Raw genomic sequence first — 20995 nt, forward strand, 5'->3', positions numbered from 1 at the left:
GATGTCAAACTCACTTAGTAGCATAACCCATTTGGCCAAACAGCCTGTAAGTGCTATTCTGGAGAGCATATACTTGAGAGGGTCAATCTTGGAGACTAGTTGGATGGTATGACTTAGCATGTAGTGGCGAAGCTTTTGAGTTGCGAAAACAACTGCCAAACAAGCTTTTTCCATAGGAGTGTAATTGAGTTCATAACCAACTAGGGTCCTACTGATATAGTAGATGGCTCTCTCTCTGCTATAATCATCATGTTGTGCTAGAAGTGCCCCTAGAGCAGTAGGTGTTGCTGATATATACAAGATCAAGGGACGACCAGGAACTGGTGGAACCAAGATAGGGGGATTGGTGAGATACTGCTTGAGCTGATCGAAGCTACGCTGACATAAAAGATCCCACTTGAAGTTCTCATTCTTCTTTAGCAAGTGTGAAAATGGTGTACACTTATCTGCAAGTTGGGAGATGAAGTGCCAGACAGATTGAAGTTTTCCCTGAAGAGAGCAAAGCTGTCGCAGTGTCTGGGGAGGAGGCATGTCTAAGATAGCCTTGACCTTTTTGGGGTCGATCTCTATACCTCGTTTAGAAACTATGAAGCCTAGAAGCTTGCCAGATGTGACCCCAAAGACACACTTCTTGGGATTTAGCATGAGATGATATTGGGCCAACCTATCAAAGACTTTTTCCAGGTCAGCAAGATGATCCATGAAGGTGTGAGACTTGACTAGGATATCGTCCACATAATCTTCCAAAATGCTATGGATAAGATCATGGAAAATGGTTGTCATAGCTCTTTGATAGGTAGCCCCAGCATTCTTTAGGCAAAAAGGCATCATGGTGTAACAAAAGGTCCCCCAAGGGGTAGTGAATGCTGTCTTATGTTGGTCCTCTTCTGCAATCTTCATCTAATTATACCCGAAAAATCCATCCATAAGGGACAGAATTTCATGTCCAGCTGTAAGATCTACAATCATATCTATGTTGGGCAAGGGAAAATCATCTTTTGGACAAGCTTTGTTAAGATCTCTAAAATCAGTGCAGATTCTGATGTCACCGGAAGGCTTAGTGACAGGGACCATGTTGGAGATCCATTCTGAGTAGTCGATAGGTCGGATAACCTTAGCAGCTAACATTCTTTCTAGTTCAGCTTTGACTAGTAATGCCACCTTGGGGTGCATTTTTCTAAGCTTTTGTCTGACGGGCTTGATCTTTGGATCGACTCCAAGATGATGAACTACAAGCTTTGGATCAAGTCCTGGCATGTCCTGATATGACCATGCAAATCGGCCAATGTTCTCTTGTAAAACCTCAAAGAGGAGGTCAGCTTGGTCTTGTGATAGGGATGCAGCAATGTGAACAATTCTAGGGATCTCTAAAGAACCAATGTTGACTTCTCTAGTATCCTCTATTAGAATAGAAGACACCTCTGGTCGATTATCTTGAGGAGGCAATACTAAATCCTCATGTTCTGCTTGTGGCTCTGGATATTCTTGCTGAGGGGTTCTCTTCGCTGCCTTAGCTAGTCCCAGATTTACCTTAGTTCCAGTTTTGGGTGTATCGAAACTAGGTTGGGGATTTTCTCCAAAATACCCCTTGGGATCTAGCTTGTAGATGTAGGCAGAATCTGGCTTTGTCTTCTTATGAGGAGTTTCAGCTCCCATGAATCTTAGAAGCGCTTCCTCTGATGCGAACTCATCAATATGTATGACACTTGGTTGGTCCCAATCTATGAGTTGTGGATGAGCAAGTGGCAGGTCAATGAGATGGATGGATAGTTCTCAGAGAACAGAGTCTCCTAGGAAGATTTGGTCTGGGATATCGTCGTAGGCTCTCTTTTCAACTTCCTCAGGAATGTCTTCGATTTTGACAAGGTCACGGTGGATGTTTGAAAAAGCATGACCGTTCTCATTGGTGCCCCTAGTTGTGGGTATGCCAAAGCCAAGACCTGACTTCATTTCTCAATTATGTGCTTCGATGGGACATTGCATGCCCCTTTCTTCTAGTCCTAGTCCACCTCCTTGATAGTTCCATTTTTCAGTGATGAGCTTATGTTGTTGGGGATACTTCTGGCTGAAGTGATCAAGGCGTGCTTGATTTCTTGGAGGTGCATCCTTATGTAACCAATTGTTGATATCTGGAGTGAGCTCCTCATGAAGAGGGGTTTTTGAGGACACAAAGGTGGTTGGGCCAAACTGTTTGTATCGAGGAGGTGGAATCTCCTTAGCTTTTTGATATGTTGGCCATCCATGGGTATGTGGTTCAAGTGGGATTGCTCCGACAGCAAATGCATCTGATAGACTATATTCTCCACAACCTTTGTTGTTGATCTTTACAGTAGATAGGGTGGAGGCAAGGATGGTTTCTGCGTCATTACAAGTGTAGGATGAGCTGGCAATGGCTGTGCCAATGTCTATTCCAGGGCAATGGTTTGTATATGAAGCTTCAACCGCATTGCAGTAAGTAAAGGGTTCTGGATCGGCATGGATGGTTACCTCAGTGCCCTGATGCGAAAATTTGATGCACTTATGGTAGGTGGATGGAACGGCCTTCATAGCATGAATCCATGGGCGATCGAGGAGGATGTTAAATGGTAGGTTTAGATCAACAACATGGCAAACTGTCTCTTGAATGACCGGCCCAACCTTGATTGGTAGCAAAATAGTCCCTTCTATGGTCCTTTCCAAGTTGTCATAAGCTTTGATGGTGATAACCTCACTGATCATATCTGCCTCAGTATACCCAGCTTGTTTTATGAATTTTAGGGTGCAAATGTTCAAGGCTGATCCATTATCTATCATTACTCTTTTCATGGCAAAATTGGATACCATGATGGCTATGCGAAGCGGAAGGGTGTGATTTGGCTCAACCGCGGGTATGTCGGTGGGTTTAAAAGATAGGGCACATGAGGATGAAAGGTGTCCAACAAGATTACGAAAATCAGTAGCATTGATATCAGAAGGGACACGGGATTCTATGAGAGCACTGTCAAGGATGTCTTTGTACACAGGACTAGTGCGAAGAAGGTCTACAATGGATATTTGGGCTGGCATGTTCCCAAGGTGTTCCAAGATATTGTATCGGCTTTTTGATGGAGCTGATGGTGCTAATGAAACTGGTGGGCCTGGGATGTTAAATCGCGCTCTTCGAGTGGTGACCGCACACTCATTGTCTGGTCCTCGGATATTGATAACATTGACAGAAGGCTCTTTCTCAGATATACAACCTATAAGGCTACCATAGTCTATATAGGATGAAGTGTGGTCATTGTTCTTCCCATGCTGTTGGTTTGGCTGGCGGTTGTTGGTGTTGTTTTGGATAGGTGTTTTTCCAGGATTTTGGTTGTTGTGTGGAGGAAAAGCATTTTGATAAATCTGTAAGCCTGCATTGGGAGAGGTTTGGGCACCAACAGTGATTTCCTTCTGATCAATAAGGTCCTGTACATAGTCTTTCAGTTTCATGCATCTAAGGGTGGTGTGACCGTTTACCCTATGGAACTTGCAATACTCATTGTCCTTGTACCATGCAGCTTTGGATTGGCTTGGATCAATTTGCTGGGTAGGAGGAAATTTGATGAGGTTTTCCTTAGCCAATTTCTCAAAAATAACATCCAATGGCTCACCAAGGGGTGTATAGTTTCTAGGTGTAGGTTAGAATCTGAGCTTTTGCCCTGCAGCTACATTGATGGCATTAGCTTGATTGTTAGACCCTTGAAAGTTGGGTCTTGTATTGTGGTTTCAATAGCTTTGGTTGTTTGTTTGATATGGTGGGTTAGACTGGCTTTGAGAAGGACCAACGATATTCACATGTCTGGTGTCAGTAACCCCATCTGTTGCAACATGCTTGTTTTTGTTCTAATACCTAGACTTGTCATTGGAATGTGATTGATTTTGGTTGGCCTCTTTGTAAATCTTTACCACACCATCTTTGATGAGTCCTTGCTCAAGAATCATTCCTTTCTCTTTGATATCCTTATAGGTCTGCAAACAGTTCATGGTCATGTGGTGAGCCAAGCTGAGATGTGCATTATCAATAAACATTTTCACCACATGGCATTCTGGCAAAGTGCAGGATATGCGGGTGGTAAGGGTTTGCCATCTTTGCAGGTATTCGGCAAGGCTTTCTCCACCTTTTTGCTTGGTGTGGACAAGATCAACTATTGATAGCTCTGTTTCAACAAGATGGGCATATTGGGCTACAAATGCCTTAGATAATTCAACAAAGTTTTTAATTGTGCCATAGGGGATTCTATAAAACCATTCAAGAGCTGGTCCAGCCAAGCTTATGGGAAAAAGGCGCAAGAGGAAGACATCATTGTATGCCACGTCCTGGCAATGCATGTAAAATTCTTTGATATGTGTGACAGGGTCTCCTTTTCCTCTGAATTATTCAAATTTAGGTACCTCAAAGTGTTTGGGAAATGGTGTCGTGGTAATGGCTCTGTCAAATGGGTAAGGACACACATTCTCAAACTTGAATGTCTTTGGATCATTCCCTTCTTGGATGGCTTTCAGAGCTGTCTTCATTTGCTCCCACTCTGAATTGATAGATGATGGTTGGGGTGCCCCCAATGTAGGAGTGCCTTGAGGTAGGTATGTGATGGATGGGGCCACTAAATATGGATGGCTATGAGGGATTTTCTAATAGGGATTGTACATTGTTTGGGCAGCTGCATGGTGGATGACGGGTAGTTGAGGGGGAGGTGGCGCATATTGCTGCATGTGTTGCGAGGCTTGCTGTTGATATGGGATTTGAGGTTGGGATTGAGGAACATAAGCTGGCTGTGGGATAAATGGATTACTTTGTGGAGGTAAGGTATAAGATGGTTGTGAGGCTTGGGGGAAGGATCGGAGGGCTTGTGGGGTTTGACCAATATATGTGGGTTGTGCCTCCATTTGGGATGGTATCTGCAAATAATTGGTGGTTGGCTGGGGTGGTGGATTACCTCCTAGAAGTGGCATTGAAAAGTAGTTGGTAATTGGAGGTAATGGATTAGTTGGTGGTGGAGGTGGTGGGAATTGAAAGCTTGGGAATGGAACTGATGGGGTTTGATAGCTTTGTGGCTAGATTTGGAAGCTTGGTAGAGTGGTGGTGGGAGCTGGGGTCACTTGGGAGCTTGGTAGAAGATTGGCAGTAGCTTGTGGGTTTTGATAGCTTTGTGGAGTGAAGGTTGTAGCTTTGGGATTTTTGGCTGGTGGTATTGAGCTCCCAAGACTTAATGGAAATGATGGGATTGTACTTTGGGTTGTGGTGAACAAGCTGAGGGCGATGAAAGGTTGATTACTTGGCCCCATGGGTGGCATCCCTGTTGTATATTGCTGAGGTTGGCCAAAGATGCTAGCACTAATTTGGGAGATGGGTGGATTTGGAAGGCTAGGTGTGAGAGCAGTAGCAATAGTGAAGGGGGTGAACGGTGAGGTGTTTTGAGTAAAGGGGGTTTGGAGCGGAGAGATATGAACCAAGGATGGAGTGGTGGTGGTTGGGTTGGCTTGCGGTATGGAGATTTCAACTTGGGTGGATGATGGTATGTTTGGGTCTGTTGGGTCATATGGATTGGCTGGAGGCTCTTCTTTTGGAATATATTGAGGATAATTTGGATCATAAGAGCCTATGGGTGGTGGCAGCTGCCCAAACAATGGGTGAGATGGATCTGATAATGGAGGGGGTCTTCCAAAGTCAAAGGTTCCTACATTGTCCCTTCGAAAATTAGCCATGATTGTCTCTTTGTTTTTGTCTATAATGGCGTTTACCAATATTGCATTTCCTGGTTGGTTCATGAAAGCTTCAATGTCAGTAGGTGATGGCATAGCTTGCTCTGGGCTGAAGGATGGCTGAGTGCTCAAGGGGGGTGAGGCTGTTCGATCCAAATGATAGGGCTCCATTGTTTCTTTCTTCTTGGCTAAGCGAGTGACGGGTGGCATGAAAAATGCTCCTAGGGATGAGATGCAATAATGTTGATGGATGCAAAAGGGGGAAGGCTTTTCTATGCAAATGATTTCTTAGGTTGAGGCAAAGCTATATGACAAAACCTAAGGAGGATTGGGTTGGGGATTCTAACTTCAAAGATATGTTGTCAAAGCACAAAAGGTCTGCTTTCCTATGTGCAAGCTTGGTGGTGATTGTGTCAACTTAAGGATAGACTGATGATCCTTTAGGAAGAACACGAGATTGACCACTTGTGAATCCCAACCTTTAGCTCAAGGTGATGAGGGATAACAAGTGACAAAGCTAGATTACCCTAGACAAAGCTCTGTCAAAGGGATAACCTTGGTGAGATTGGTGGATTTGGAAGATTTTAGGAATGGAACACTTTTAGCAAGGTGACAACAATTTTGAAAGCTTAGATGTGCAGATTTTCGATTACTGGCTAGATGGTATGATTCTAAATGAGATGGGTGAGCTAATAATGCTTAAGGGGATAACCTAAGATGGCTGGCTTTTCTACAAAGATGACTCTAAAGTGAAGCTTATCCAAGAAGATGTGGAGAAACAAGGGTGTCTAATCATAGAAATCATGCCTAGTTGATAAGGCATAAGCAGGATTAATTCCTGGATGTTGGCTAAATTTGATGGTGCGCTCTAACCAGGCCTCTTGAAGTGCTTCATCGGTAGCTTTGTCCTCTATTTTGTGGAGTTTGGAAATTCATGGGCTTGGTGTTATTTCTTTTCTCTTGGCTGAAAGTTCTTGGTATGCTAGAGATGGCTTGAGTTTGACCTTGTGAAACTTCTATTTGGGTTTTGGTTGTTCCGACATAAATTCCTGAATTTGCTTGGCTTTGGGAAAAATCTCAGTTGTTTTGCTTCAACTTGTTCAACTTCCAAAATAGGCAGTGACTACACTAGGTGTGCCCTAAGCTAGGATTGACCAAGTTTGGCAAACATTCATTCAACAAGTAAAATAAAAACAAGTAATAGATAGGAACACCCAGATAGAAGTTTGTGGTTCTCAGAATGTGATACTTGCGCCAAGGAGTGTGTATGTTCTACAAATGTTTTGATCAGTCACTCCAAACACATTAACATCCTAGATGGTTTTCTGCAAGGAAGACAATTGGTTTAGCTAGGGAGTCCTCGATTAACGCAAGGTACGTGAGGCCCAAATCCGTAGATGAGATCAAAAGGATGTCACACAGCCGAGAGGAGCGGTAACCCACTTCTCCTATTTAACTTCTCAAGGGTATAAAGTTCCTTGAGGCTTAGCTCGAATGACAAAATCTTGATCCCAAGAGAGGTGTCTTTCGATTCACCTCTCGATTCTTATACTCCGCCGGAACGCTGGAGTTGAGGTCGTCCAAGGGGTGATGAAATCTCCAAGCAGGCCTCCTAAAAAGAAACAAGGTTTTGGATCCTAATCTTATGCACCCAAGATGGCCTCGAAAGACGACAAGGGGAGAGAAGACTTGGATGACCTTGGGCTAAAAAACATGCTTGTTCTTTTACCAACTGACTCTTATGTGTGCTAATCTAGACTTTGCAAGCACTCATGTTTAAGAGACAATGTTCAATTCCAACTTGAAGCGCCAACAAAAGTAAATCGATCGAAGAATGCAAACAATAAGAAGAGTTAGGGTCAACAAAAGCAAACTCGCGCGCCCGGAGGCCCTCCACGTCAAGTATCGATTAATTTTCTTTAAGGCATTCAAGATTGAGTGTGAGTTTGTTTTAAGTCCAAAACAAAAGTGTGTGAGATTCGATTTCAAGCGCGCGCCCGGAGGCTCTCCACGTCAGTTGTTGTTCAATTTTAGTGCCCAAACTTGAAGTGTGATCGATTTAATCTAGAGTTTTGGTCATTTAAGAATTTTGATAAAGTTAAAGCAAACGTTCAAAGACCAAGTGAGTGAGTTAGATTGTGGAACATTTAACACCTTTTTCAAGTAGACCCATCCCCATAAATGGCGCTGAGATTGCAACCAATGGTTAATATTTGATGGGTGATTAGAAAAGAGGTGAGTCCAAGGAACTACTCAAATTGATTTTTGTAAATTTGTATTTTAACTTAACAAAGTTTCTTAAATGTCCAAAAATCAAACTTTACCTAGATTGCATGTGGAAAAGAGATTTGTTTTGTTCAATTTTAGAAGCTCCAAATGAAGTGTTTGATATTGCAATGGTTAATTGATCCTTGGCATTCAAGATTGAATTTTTTGTTTTAAGCATGCATTCCAAGGAAAGTTGATTTTAATCCATGGCATTCAAGAGTGTGTTTTGAGCAACATTCATTCAATGGAAAATGTGTTTAACCATTCAAGTTCATTTTATAGCAATATGCATTCAAAGACAAATAGTTAAGCATTCAAGTTCATTTTTTAGCAACATGAAAACCTGCAAGAAACATGGTTAGTGGTTCCATATGTGCTCCAACCTGCAATGAGACAAAAAAAAGCAATTTAGTTAGTTAGCCAAAATCTTCAAAAATGAGAGCTTAACTATGGGAAAAAAAAAATTTAACTTTTTTTTGTTGTTTTTTCTACACGTAAAAATGCTTAAAATGGTATAAATCCTATGGAACCACTAAAAGTCAAATTTTGATTTATACTCTTTTTTTTATTTTTTTTATTTTTTTTTTTTAGCTACAGAGTGCAGAAAGCAGGCAGAGACGACAGTTTATCAAGCGGAGACGCCACAATACGAAGACGCTGAAATACAGAGACGCTAGTATTCGAAAATGACAGAACAGATTTGCGGCACAGAACACAGGTGACAAGCAGAGACGCCGATTTGCGCAGATGCAGATTTTCGCAGACGACGATTTTCGTAGACACGGATTTTCGCAGATGTCGATTTTTGCAGACGTCGATTTGCGCAGACGTCGATTTTCGCAGACACGGATTTTCGCAGACAGAACAGGTTACAGACACCAAAACTGCACCAAAAAAGTTGAAAAACACGATTTTTTTTTTTTTTAGATGGTATTTCTTCTTCCTAAGTGCATTCTTTAACCTGCAAAAACAAGCAAAACACCCTCACAACACACTCAAACAACAACAAACATTAGATGGTTAGAAAAAATGACATATAGATGAAAATAGATGATTAAATGACCCATAGTGGGGTCCCACCGGGCGTGCCAAAATGTAGAACAAGATTTAGTATGCAAAGAACATTAACAAATAAAGTAAACATTCACAAACCAAAAAATAAATTCACATATATGCTTAGACAAAGAAAGCAAACAAAAAGTGCAAACCTCACAAGAGAAAACACTCCATGCTTTCTGGATTCTGTAGATGTGTCCTTTTGCTGTGGATGTATGCTCAAGATGCTCAAAAGCTGCTTCAATGGAGATGGGTAATAGCAAATTGGTAGCTTTGTGAGCTCTCAATTTGGCATTATAAGGGTAAGATTGATGGCTTTGGTTCTCAAAATAGCATGGTAACTTTAGCTCAAAGATTGTTGATGAAATGGCTTGGGATGGGATTCAATTTATAGGCTGAGGGGTAGAGGGATGGAGGGCTTAGATGCAAGGATGGATGAAGGCTTAAGGAGGGCTAGGATGCACTCAAGGGAGAGCACATGGATTGTGCTTGTTTAGCACCAATTGGAAGGTGACACTTGTCACAAGGAGGATGAGTGTGAGAGGGTAGGGTAAAGGGTTGGTTAAAGGCATGATGAGTGGGGTTGAGTATGTAAGAGGGATGTAAGAGGAATGAGTGTGGAAGAGGGAAGAGTGTGGAAGATGGGTGTAAGAGTCATGAGTGGGCTTGTAAGAGTCTTTTATGGTTTGTAAGAGCACTCACGACTTAGTGGTTGGGTTTTTTGAGGGGAGACTTTGGTTTGGATTAGGAAAGTCTTAAACTTGTTTAAGGAATGTGACAACATTAGGGGGTGGATTAGGCTTGGGTTTAGGATTAGATTAGAGATGTTAGAGATGTGCAAGTGGATGGCATTAATGAGGGTGGGTGAGTTAGTGGCTAAGCTTGGTTAGTATGAGTGGATGGGGTGGATTAGGCTAAATGGAGGATTAGAGATAGGTTAGGGGTTTTTGAATTTGAGGATTTCATTTATCAAATAGATCTATTTAATAAATGGGGATTTTTGGAATTAGATAGAAGAATAGGATTTAATTGATAAATAATAGATTATTTGATTTATCAATTAGGACTATAGATGATTAATTAAATTAATCAACTAGAGGATGACAAAGAATTAATTAAATAAAAATTTAATTAATAATGCCTTTTTAGATAACTAAATAAGATTACTAAAATAGTGTAATCAAATTTAGGTGTCTACACTCTGCACTACTAAAATTGCAAAAGTGTGAAAATGGCGAGGAAGGATCAATTAGCTTATGCACTCTTTGCTTTTGGAATAGTGCTTGTGCCAAAGGAATGTAATTCTGTGGCACTGTCAGACACACTTTCCTTGGGCACCTCGCTAACGGAACATGAGAGTATAGTTTCAAGCAATGGCAATTTTGAACTGGGATTCTTCAGCCCCAGTGGAACGAACAACTCCTATATTTCTATCTGGAATGTCCCAAGCAAGACAGTAGTTTGGGTGACAAACAGGGAGACACCGGTGAAAAACATGACGGGTGTGTTGAGGCTGTCGACAGACGGTTACCTTGGACTCTTTGATCAAAATGGTGCGCCGGTTTGGTCGGTTAATGGGAGGAAGGCAGCGTCTAATGCTGTGATATCAGATTCTGGTAATTTCTTGCTACTGGGAGGCAGCAATAAATCAGAAACAGTTTGGCAGAGCTTCGACCACCCGGGAAATACCTCGTTACCCGGGATGAAGTTTGGCACGGGCCAAAGCTTGGTTTCATGGAAAAATCCTTTGGATCCGGCTCCCGGGATTTTCTCCCTTCAGATCGATCCATCTGGAAACAATCAATTTGTGCTACTCTCGAACAACACAGCAGAGTACTGGAGAGTCCAGTGGGACTCCAATGGGAGTTCATCAGAGTATTCATTGTTCAGCAACGTCAAATTCAGTGTTGAAAATACAAGCTCTGGCTTCTATCTCACATATACGCCCAGGGAGTATGTCTTCTTAGGTTTCTCCCTAAGACAATACGGAGTCTTTGGAGTGGAATATTATTTCGATCAGTACAAGGTAGAGACGGATGAACCTTCTGCATGTGAGGTGCATGGGCTGTGCGGGTCATATGGAATCTGCCAAGGAGGAGATGATCCCTGCATCTGTGCATAGGGCTGGAGGCCCAGAGACCCTCGCGCCTGGTCTTTGCACGAGTGGTGGTCTAGCGGATGTGTTTTCCACAGCACTCTCAACTGCATTTCCTCAATCAGGAGCGCTTACAGTTTGGCATACCCTGGTAATTCTATCTGGGTACCGGGCAAAGCTAATCATTCATACCCTGCAGTGGCATGGGATGCTTGTCAGGAAGTTTGTTTCGGCCACTGCACCTGCGTTGCGTATAATTTCAAGCCCTCCGGGCACTGTCAGATCTGGTCTACTACAGACGATTTATCGGACACATTGGTTCAATTACAGTCAGACTTCTAGGGGCTTCGTGTGGGCGACGACGATTCAACGCCGTCACCGCACGATTCAATTACGGAAGATTCCATATTAGTAGGATCTGCTATATCGCTCTTCCGAATTGTTGAAATTGTTGTATTTTCAGTAGTTTCAGGACTGCTACTTTTCATTGGTTTAGTCTTCATAATTCTAGCGTGGCGGAGGCGTCGGTCAAGATCGACCCAAAGTTGTGTAGATTTACCGGATGCATTGCTCAGAACGTTCAGTTACGAGGAATTGAAGACCGCAACCAGGAATTTCAGATACAAGTTGGGAAGTGGTGGATTCGGCTCAGTGTTCAAAGGAACTCTAACAGACGGCACGCTTGTAGCCGTCAAGAAACTTGAGGGTTCCAAACAATCCGAAAAGCAATTCCGAGCTGAAATCAGCTCTGTTGGAATAATAAATCATAAGAACCTGGTGAGGCTTCGTGGATTTTGTGCACAAGGATCACGTAGATTACTGGTTTATGAATAAATGGTCAACGGCTCACTAAATTCTTTCTCTTTCATCAATAATTCCAAACGCCAACCGAAAATACTGGATTGGAGAACTCGATTTGAGATCGGGTTAGGTACTGCAAGAGGATTACTTTATCTCCATGAACAATGCAGCGATCGCATCATTCACGGCGAGATAAAGCCCGAAAACATTCTGTTAGATGATGAATTTATTCCAAAGTTGGGGGACTTCGGCTTAGCCGAGCTTGTGGGCAGAAATTTCAGCAAAGTGTTGACGACTACGAGAGGAACGCGAGGATACTTGGCTCCTGAGTGGATCTCTGGCCTTCCAATTACTCCCAAAGTGGATGTCTACAGTTTTGGCATGACTCTCTTGGAAATCATTTCAGGCCGAAGAAATCTGGACTTCACTGTGAAAGAATCGAGTAGGTATTACCTTCCAGCCTGGGCCGAAGAGCAAATTTGTCAGAGGAACGTGATAAATATTGTGGACAAAAGGATTTCAAGTGATGCAAATGTGGAAGAGGTGAGAAGAGCTGCACTGGTAAGTTTGTTATGCATTCAAAATGAGGAGAATGCGAGGCCAAACATGGCACAAGTGGTTTGGAAAGCCAATGGTTTTCGAAAACCTGGTTTTGTGGTTTGGAAAGCCAATGGTCCGTTTGGTTGACACAGAAGATGAATATACCGTGGACCCCACAATATTATTAAAAAAACTGTCATAAAATTCAAAACCTGGTTTTAATTTCGAATTCCACCTTTTTGTTGGAAGAAACTTCTTCCAATTTTCGACCAAAATTGGAAGATGAAATTGAAAACCAGGTTATGATTTTAACCAACCAAACACCAAAGTTTTTTTGCAAAACCTGGTTTTACTCCTGATAACCCGGTTTTGGCCCTCATCTTCCAGCAACCAAACAGGGCCTAAGGTAAGATAGAGGTTAACCGACGAGTCAACCGCGAGAACAGTAGCAGGGGTAGCGAAAGTGATTGTATTGTTTGAATTGTGGAGTGCTTGGTCAAGCTTAAACAGAGTCCTTCTAATGCTCTTTTCATTTCACGTGTCGGACAAAGATGGAAGATCTAAGTCAAAAGTCATTTAATTTTTAATGATAAAATCTATTTTGTAGTCAAGATGAACGAGGTAAGTCAAGAGACATTTATTTCATGATAGAGTCTACAAAATTTGTAGGTACATAGAAGGTGTTGAATTTGAAGAATTTAAATTAATGTTCTTCGTATACAAACAATGTAGTGAATATTATTATTTTATTTAGAAGAAATAAAATAATAATTTTATGGGGCCTTCGTTAAGATATTGAGTATTATTTGAAGTGTAGATTCAATTTTTGTACATATTTGAATCTATAAATATGCATTCTAATATAAGGATCTGTTTTTTCATGCAGATTTTTAAAAATAGAATCAAAATTTGATATTCATATCTTTATATACTAACAATAAAATAATAAATACAACAATACTATAGAATGTGAAAATCATGTGTCTACATTCTAAGATTGTGCTCAGTATAGTGTTGATCATTTCCAATTTTATTAAAGTAGTGAGGAAACATTTTACATATTCATCATCCAATATGAGAATTTAAAGATTTAAAATTGCATAAACTTCTAAATGTAAGCTTAAAAACTAGTGGTCTAATGTTCTATTTTCTTTTCTATCTTTTTTTAATTTATATTTCATTATCTATGTGTATGAGGGGGGGAGAGCAATTTATATTTGAAAATGGTGTGCTATTAAAAATCTTTCAATTACAACAACTTTGTACACAAGAACATTATTCAATGTACTATTCAACTTTAACATCAATTGAAAATTGAAGTTAGATTGTGATATGAATTTTCATATAGAAATAGAAAATTTTAATGTACATCAATTTTATAAGTGGTTCTCTATATTTTTTGTTAGTGTTACACACTTTCAAATCTCTTAAAACCTCAATAAAGAGTAGACAAGAATTTAATTGGTTTCAAGAAAACTTAAATGACATTCCTCACCCCATATATTTTGATCCTCGGTGAATAGTGAGAAGTATATGCCTCACATGTTGGGATGTAATGTCCAATGGTCACATGAACATACATTCACACACCCCACCCCCCATCATCTCTTTGTATTGAAGAGCTAATATAAATTACTAGATGCAATCTATGTATGTAGTGTATCATATATTTTGAATGATAAAGTGATTCCCTACTTAAGAGTGGATGTAGGCAATTGTTGAGTCATTGTAAAATTGTGTCCATGTTCTTTTCCCCCTTTTTATATTTGTTTCTTTTCTTATTTTAAATTTACACTTAGTATCAAAGCCTTGTGAGATTGAGCATATATGGAAGAAAATGAAGTTAATTCTAACATTGACAAATTTCTTGGCAATTTAGAAAAGAGATGTGTAGTATGTGAAAGTTGAAAAGAAATGTCCTATACATAGGTGGGATAGTTTGAAAAAAGAGAAAGACTCACCTAAAGAAATGGGCAATGTTGGGTGTATTTCTTACCCCAGTGAACATGCAACTATGACATATATTTAGAAGAAGAGATGGCCAAGTGTGAGATAAGTTTCAGGCTTATTTTTTCTATGTAGAAGGAAGAGATAGTTTATGCTTCTAAGGATGAATGAGATTTAGAGAATGTGTTGTCAGAGATAAAGTTGAAATTATTGTGGAGTCTTCCTCCCAAGTTGAGGGGAATTTAGTTTGTAAACAAGCAATCAAACATAAATTTATGGTGGAGGCAGAAAGGAGAGGCATGTATATCGACCAAGAAGAGGGTTAATAGGCCCAATTTTTTGCTCATATTGGAGATGAGAAAGCACATAATTAGTTGATTTTTTCTTTTGAAGAAGAAAGAGGTCAAAGAGAGTGAAGAATGGGATTTCACAAGCAATTTGTAAGTGAGAGACCTTTGAATTAGTTTGATTCACCTTCAAAATGTGGAAGATGATGAGTTTGACATGAAAATTTGAAGGATATGAAGAAGTTAAGATGATGGCTAAAGAATTTTTAATTATAGATTTTGATAGAAAACTACAAAGAATACAAGTGATGATTACAATGCTCATAGTGAACAAAATCTCTCTTGGATTTTGCCTTTGAACCTAGAAATTGAGTATGACATTTTGCTAACATGGGACTACAAAATGAATTGTCTCCAACTTAATTCCAAATAGTGACAAATCATGGGTTGATACCCATTGATATGAGTGGTTCAGAAGGAAGATGTGGGAGTATGCAACCAAGGAACTCCCTTGTTCATGAACTAGGAAATTCAATTGCACCATGCTGCAATAACACACAATACAATTTAAATAACATGATGTGTGGTAGTAACATGATGTTTTGCATCAACATAAATGCCCTAATTGAAGAGTGTGAGGTGGAGTATCAACCTCATTGAATTAGATATAATGATTTAGTTATTGCAACTCAAAGGTTTGGAGAGAGGAAAACCTTAGGGTTTGGAGGTTTTGGCAAGGTTTATAAAGTAATCATTCCTAGCAATAGAGCTCATGTCACTATGAAAATTATCTTTTAAGAAACCAATGTAGAAGTGAAATACTTCATACCATATATTAGAGATCTTTGAGAGAACCTTGTTTAGGAATATTTTATTTAAGTGATGATTGCTATTGTTTTTTAACATCTTTATGTGAGTTTTTTTTATTAAGTATTGCTATTAGAAAAATAGAACACCAATTTAAAAATAGAGAGACTAAACATGAAGCTTGTTTCAAGATTAAGTAAAAATAGGTTTTGAAAGGACCCAAAACTTTGTAAAAAGAGACAAGAAATATATATCAATAAAGGATCCTAATACAACTGTGGATCACCATCTGAAAAACTAGAGCAACACAATATAGTTCCCAACAAGAGGGCTAAACAACTAGCCCGAAAAAAAAACAAAAGACCATCAAGACTTACATTTTGGTCTAGTCTTTTGAGAATGTAAAGACATATCAAATGAAGGTTTGGAGGATTTGAATTTTTTTTCCTTTAACTATTGTCCATCCATCCTCCACCTTATAAGCAACCATTTGCCAATCCAGAGATAAACTTGAAGAACCAAGGTAGACCACAAGAGTATCCATGGGGGGAAGGGGTAGTAGCACTACTAACCCCCAATACCCTTACAAAAGAAATATGAGCCTCAATACCCAAAACAAAAGGAAAAAAGATAGTTGAATCAACACCGACAACAATGTTCTAGACAGAGTCAGCAACAAAAGAAGGGACAACTTTAACATTCTGAACCAAAGCTGCCTTAGAGACAACATATGTATCATCAAAGACAACAACAATATCATCTACCAAAGAAAGATCATTCTAAGATGAACTATCCACCCCATCCCCAGGTAAGTACACCAAGATGGTGTACAAAAAGTGGACACCCTAAAAAAAAAGTCAAAATTTTCAATAACTCAATCAAGTTTTTGAAAGTCCGATCAGGTTATTTGAAAAGTGAAATGTCAACTAGGCTTGGTATCTAAGCCTAGTCATTATACTTTACAAAAATTGATCAGGCTTTGTAAACTATATATTTTTACTAATGTTTGCATTTGAGGGCATTTTTATACCCTCAAACGACAGCAACAACATGAATTTGAAAGGAGGCCAGCAAAACCCGATTGGATTTACCAAAAAAGATAATTTTTTATTGCATTTCCATCCATAGTGCCCCACAAACAAGGTAAGTCTTCATTCTATTTGTCGTTTATATTTTTTTTTAATCAAATTTTATAATTTAGTTTTGTAATTTATAAGTTTTGTAATTGTTTTTAATTTTTTTTAATATAGATGCATCAAGGAATCCAAGAAAATGAGGAAGAGAAGAAAGACCACCTCGTACACAATCAAACCCTCCACCCATCACAACACAACCACAAAACACTCCCCCCATTGTGACACAACCACAAAACCCTCCACCTATAGTGACACAACCACAAAACTCTCCACTCAATGTACCCGTTCAATAACTGCCATCTCCTATAAACCCTCCGCAGATACAATTACATCATTTAACTACTACACAAGAGGACCTCATAAAACCCCTCTCACAAAATAGAACTAACATTATCCAAATGGTCAATAGGTTGCGGTCATCTACACTTGATCACAACCCAACCCTATTGAATACACTTGAACAAATGGTCCGAAATGCAAATGATGTGTCTAGAGAGATTACGAAATGGGGTACATGGAGGGATAGGTGTCCTACATTTTATGCCAATGGGTTATCATATCAAGAAGTGAAAGATAAAGACATAAAGAAAGGTACCATATGTTCTCTTTTCACTAATCCTATATCAAGCAACTCCCTATTACACACAACCGAAAAAATTCCTATTCATTAGTGCACTCATGCTAGGATTAGATCATATTTTTGGGATAGGTGGTATATGGAATTTGTACTACCAGCATGTAATATTTATGATGTGCCTCTAAATTTTTTGAGAAAGCTATATTGTGAGTTCATCCTTGGCGAGAAGCCAAATTACTTTTACATCCGTCAATTCAAAGGTAGAGGGAAAGGCTATGTTCAAGATAGACCTGGGCTCACAAGGTGGTAACACAACATGAAAGGAGATGTACAACATGAAAAACCATGCCTCATGTTGTACTTCCATCAATTGTAAAGGAGTCTATTGATTTACAAACTCTTCATGTGGTTGCATCATTAACAGATGTTATCATTCAACATGGCTCACAGTTAGGTGGTTTTCCTTCACCTATGGCACCCTGACCATCATCAGATGCACCTTTAGGGTCATCAAGGAATGTGACAAATCCATCATTATCACCTATGGTACTAGGTTCATCACAACATGTGATAGCTCCATCATCATCAACTATGGCACCTTGGTCATCACAGCCTATGATAGCTCCATCAACATCACCTCCACCACTAGTGTCATTTCCACTTGTGCCACCTACACCACTAGTGTCATCTCCACATGTGTTACCTGCACCACCAATGTCATCCTCACTTGTGTCACCTAAATCATCATCACATGCATCATTACAGTCTTTGAGGCCCAATCAACATTTTTTTTTTAGCTGTCAGCACATGTGCGATGGGATAGATATGGATGCATCTTAGGATGGAGTGTCATCTCATCCATGTATACATTGTGGGCATGCTTTTTATTCATACAGATATGGGGATTTCACACGAGCATTGATGATTTTATGACAATGCTCTTCAGTGGACAAGGGACCTAGGTTTATATGTTTGTTTGTTTGAGTTTTGAGATGATATTATTTAATCACCTAAATATCGTAAAAGTTAAATAAAAAATATTTTATAGATCACTCTACATTGATATGTGAACAATATGCAATGCAAGTTGTAGCAAGCAGTACGAGAACACCACAGAGTACTTGTTCTACTAGAGGTGTGAGGCTAGGAGCAAGAACACCCGAGGTAAAGTTTTTTAAATATTCTTAAAATTACAATAATACATTGGCTTTAAAATATTGTTTCTTAATTGGTATGACACTAAAAACCCACTTATAGATCCTCTTCCATGTCCTACCATCTTTGAAACCCTCTCATTCTTTAATACATCCAATTCCCATCCACATCTCTTGCACCTAGCATTACCAAAATCCCATCTAATGAACCTCGTGAGTTTTGACATGATATTATTTAATCACCTAGAAATATCGCAAAAGTATTTTTTTTTTAATTTTATAGAGCACTTTAGATTGATATGTTCAAACAATATGTAATGCATGGTGCATTAAGTGGTATGAGAACACCGCATAGTACTAATTCTGCTAGAGGTACGAGGCTAGGAGCAAGAACACCTAAGGTGAAGGTTTTTAAATATTCTTAAAAGTACAATAATACATTGGATTTGAAATGTTATTTCTTAATTGGTATTCTTAAAAGTACAATAATACCTTTCCATCTCCTACCATCATTGAAACACTCCCAAATTCATCAAATCCATCCAATTCCCATCCACATATCTTGCTATTAGCATACCCAGACTCCATCTAATGAACCTCATGTGAGCTCATCCTCTATATACCCATCTGCATCAAATAACCTCCATATCACGTAGGGTGTCTTGCGGGAGTGTGGAGATCATGAATCTCCACTTTTATTTCTTGACAAGGTGCCAAAAGTTCATTCACATCTCTCTTTTCCTTCTCGGTCTTTTTGTTTTCAATTTCTAGGCCTTTTACTATCCTTCCAATATCATCCTTCAAGTCCTTTTTTTTCTTTCCCTCCTATGATCTTCTTGTTGTTATTTTTCCTTCTTGTCATTTACAATATTATCTCATATTTATAACAATACTCTTTACTATTTTATAGGGCTTGTCGGGGGCTAAATCGCTTCCTGCCATTAACTTTGTCCTTGAGAGCTATGTGGTATTACAACTTGCATGCCTATCATGTTTACAATTTGAGTTGAACTCATGATGTGTCTTATTGATTCCTCTTATGTTATATGTGTTTCTTCTTTAGGGTACTCCACATAGCTCGAGGTCTGGAGGAAAGGGAAAGAAATCAGCAAGAACACCAAAACAAAACAAAAAATTATTAAATACAAGTCAAGTTTATATCTTTAAATTTAATAAGAATGAATGTATATACATATAGTCAATATTGATGAATACATGTTGACTTGTTTGTTGAATATATGTAGAAACAATTTGGTTTTGTACAGTTGATGATTGCTCATAAGACTGTCAATGTTAAGGCAATGGAAGAGGTAAAAAATTATTTTTTCCTTCTCATAAATTTTAGGTTAGAGTATGCATTTATTCTATACATATTAAACAGTTGCATTTACAAATGAGTACATTTTTTTTTTTCAGTTTTATAATAATTATCAACAATTTTTCTTATTAACATGTGTTATATTTTTTTACCTATTACAATGGTCTTTGAGACTTTGTGCAAATCCTTTCCCATTTCATTTTGTTAGGAGTCCCGACCGTCAAAGACGAGGTCAAACATAATAGAGGCCGGACGTATGTATGTAGAGTCTTAGTTTAAGCCCTTTTGTGATCTCAATTTAAATTACTTGTGTGTGTGATAGAAATCCCTAATGCCTACTATACAATTCTAACATTTGAATGCTTACCATATAGGTTGTTCCTAATAGTAGCATTGATTCATCTGTGCTTGTACCTCTTGCTAGCACTAGAGATCTAGCTTAGGCTGCAATGCATTTTTTGTTTTTTAACTCTATTTGCAATCCCTAATGCCACTCTATAATACTAACATTTTATCGCTTATAATAGAGGTTGTGCCTCCCATGAGCATTGATTCATTAGTAGTTGTGTCTCCCATCGTCACTCTACCTCATCATTTTGTGAGGCGTCCCACCCATCGATGAAGGATCTCATTACCACTATCATTCAGTCCAACTATGGAACAAAGGGATGAGGTAATGAACAACTCAACTATCCACAATTTAGAACCCAGTTCTAGTTATTTTCATATTACTTTTAGATAAGATATTTGATAGTGTATTTTTATTTTTATTTTGTAGACACTTGGTAAGCCACAAACTGCATCAAAGGCACTCAATTTTGATGATTCCACATAGTCATAGATATTGATAGTGATATACAAATGTAGTTGTGGTCATCATATGACATTGACATATATTTGACTTTTGTATTGTATATATTCAAGATTTGTATTATGCACATTTGACATTTATATTTTACACATTCGGCATTTATCGGGTATTCAACTTTTTTATTGTATATATTTGATATTTGTATTATGCATATTTGATAGTTCTAATGTACATATTCGGCATTTGTTGGGTATTCAACTTTTGTATTGTACCGATGAGACATAACATCTTTTTGTGACTATATGATTGATTTGACATAATATATTTGTTCATTTTGATATACATTAAACTTGGATTTCCATCCAACTTGTTCAATGTGTGCACATAAACTTATATATCACCTTGCAATTAATGAAATAGATGAACGTTCATTATTTTATATAGAAAATGTAACATGTTTATCAAATTCATTATAATATGTAATCATATGTCACT

At 38.8% G+C, this 20995-nt stretch overlaps 2 protein-coding genes across 2 annotated transcripts; both read left to right on the top strand.

Annotated features, from left to right (window-relative positions):
- Positions 1 to 10258: 10258 nt before the first annotated feature.
- LOC149547589 (G-type lectin S-receptor-like serine/threonine-protein kinase At2g19130) lies at positions 10259 to 11956 on the top strand. The gene is made up of 3 exons (XM_089794154.1): positions 10259 to 10980; positions 11084 to 11399; positions 11465 to 11956. Exons 1-3 carry the CDS (start codon positions 10259 to 10261, stop codon positions 11954 to 11956), a joined length of 1530 nt encoding a protein of 509 aa, XP_089650280.1.
- On the top strand, positions 11957 to 20132 carry LOC149547590 (G-type lectin S-receptor-like serine/threonine-protein kinase SD2-2). The gene is made up of 4 exons (XM_089794155.1): positions 11957 to 12484; positions 19282 to 19338; positions 19616 to 19681; positions 20064 to 20132. Exons 1-4 carry the CDS (start codon positions 11957 to 11959, stop codon positions 20130 to 20132), a joined length of 720 nt encoding a protein of 239 aa, XP_089650281.1.
- Positions 20133 to 20995: the final 863 nt, after the last annotated feature.

This window comes from Cupressus sempervirens, chromosome 7 (genome assembly GCF_028749045.1).
Source record: "Cupressus sempervirens isolate cs-2001-9-10 chromosome 7, ASM2874904v1, whole genome shotgun sequence".
NCBI lineage: Eukaryota > Viridiplantae > Streptophyta > Pinopsida > Cupressales > Cupressaceae > Cupressus > Cupressus sempervirens.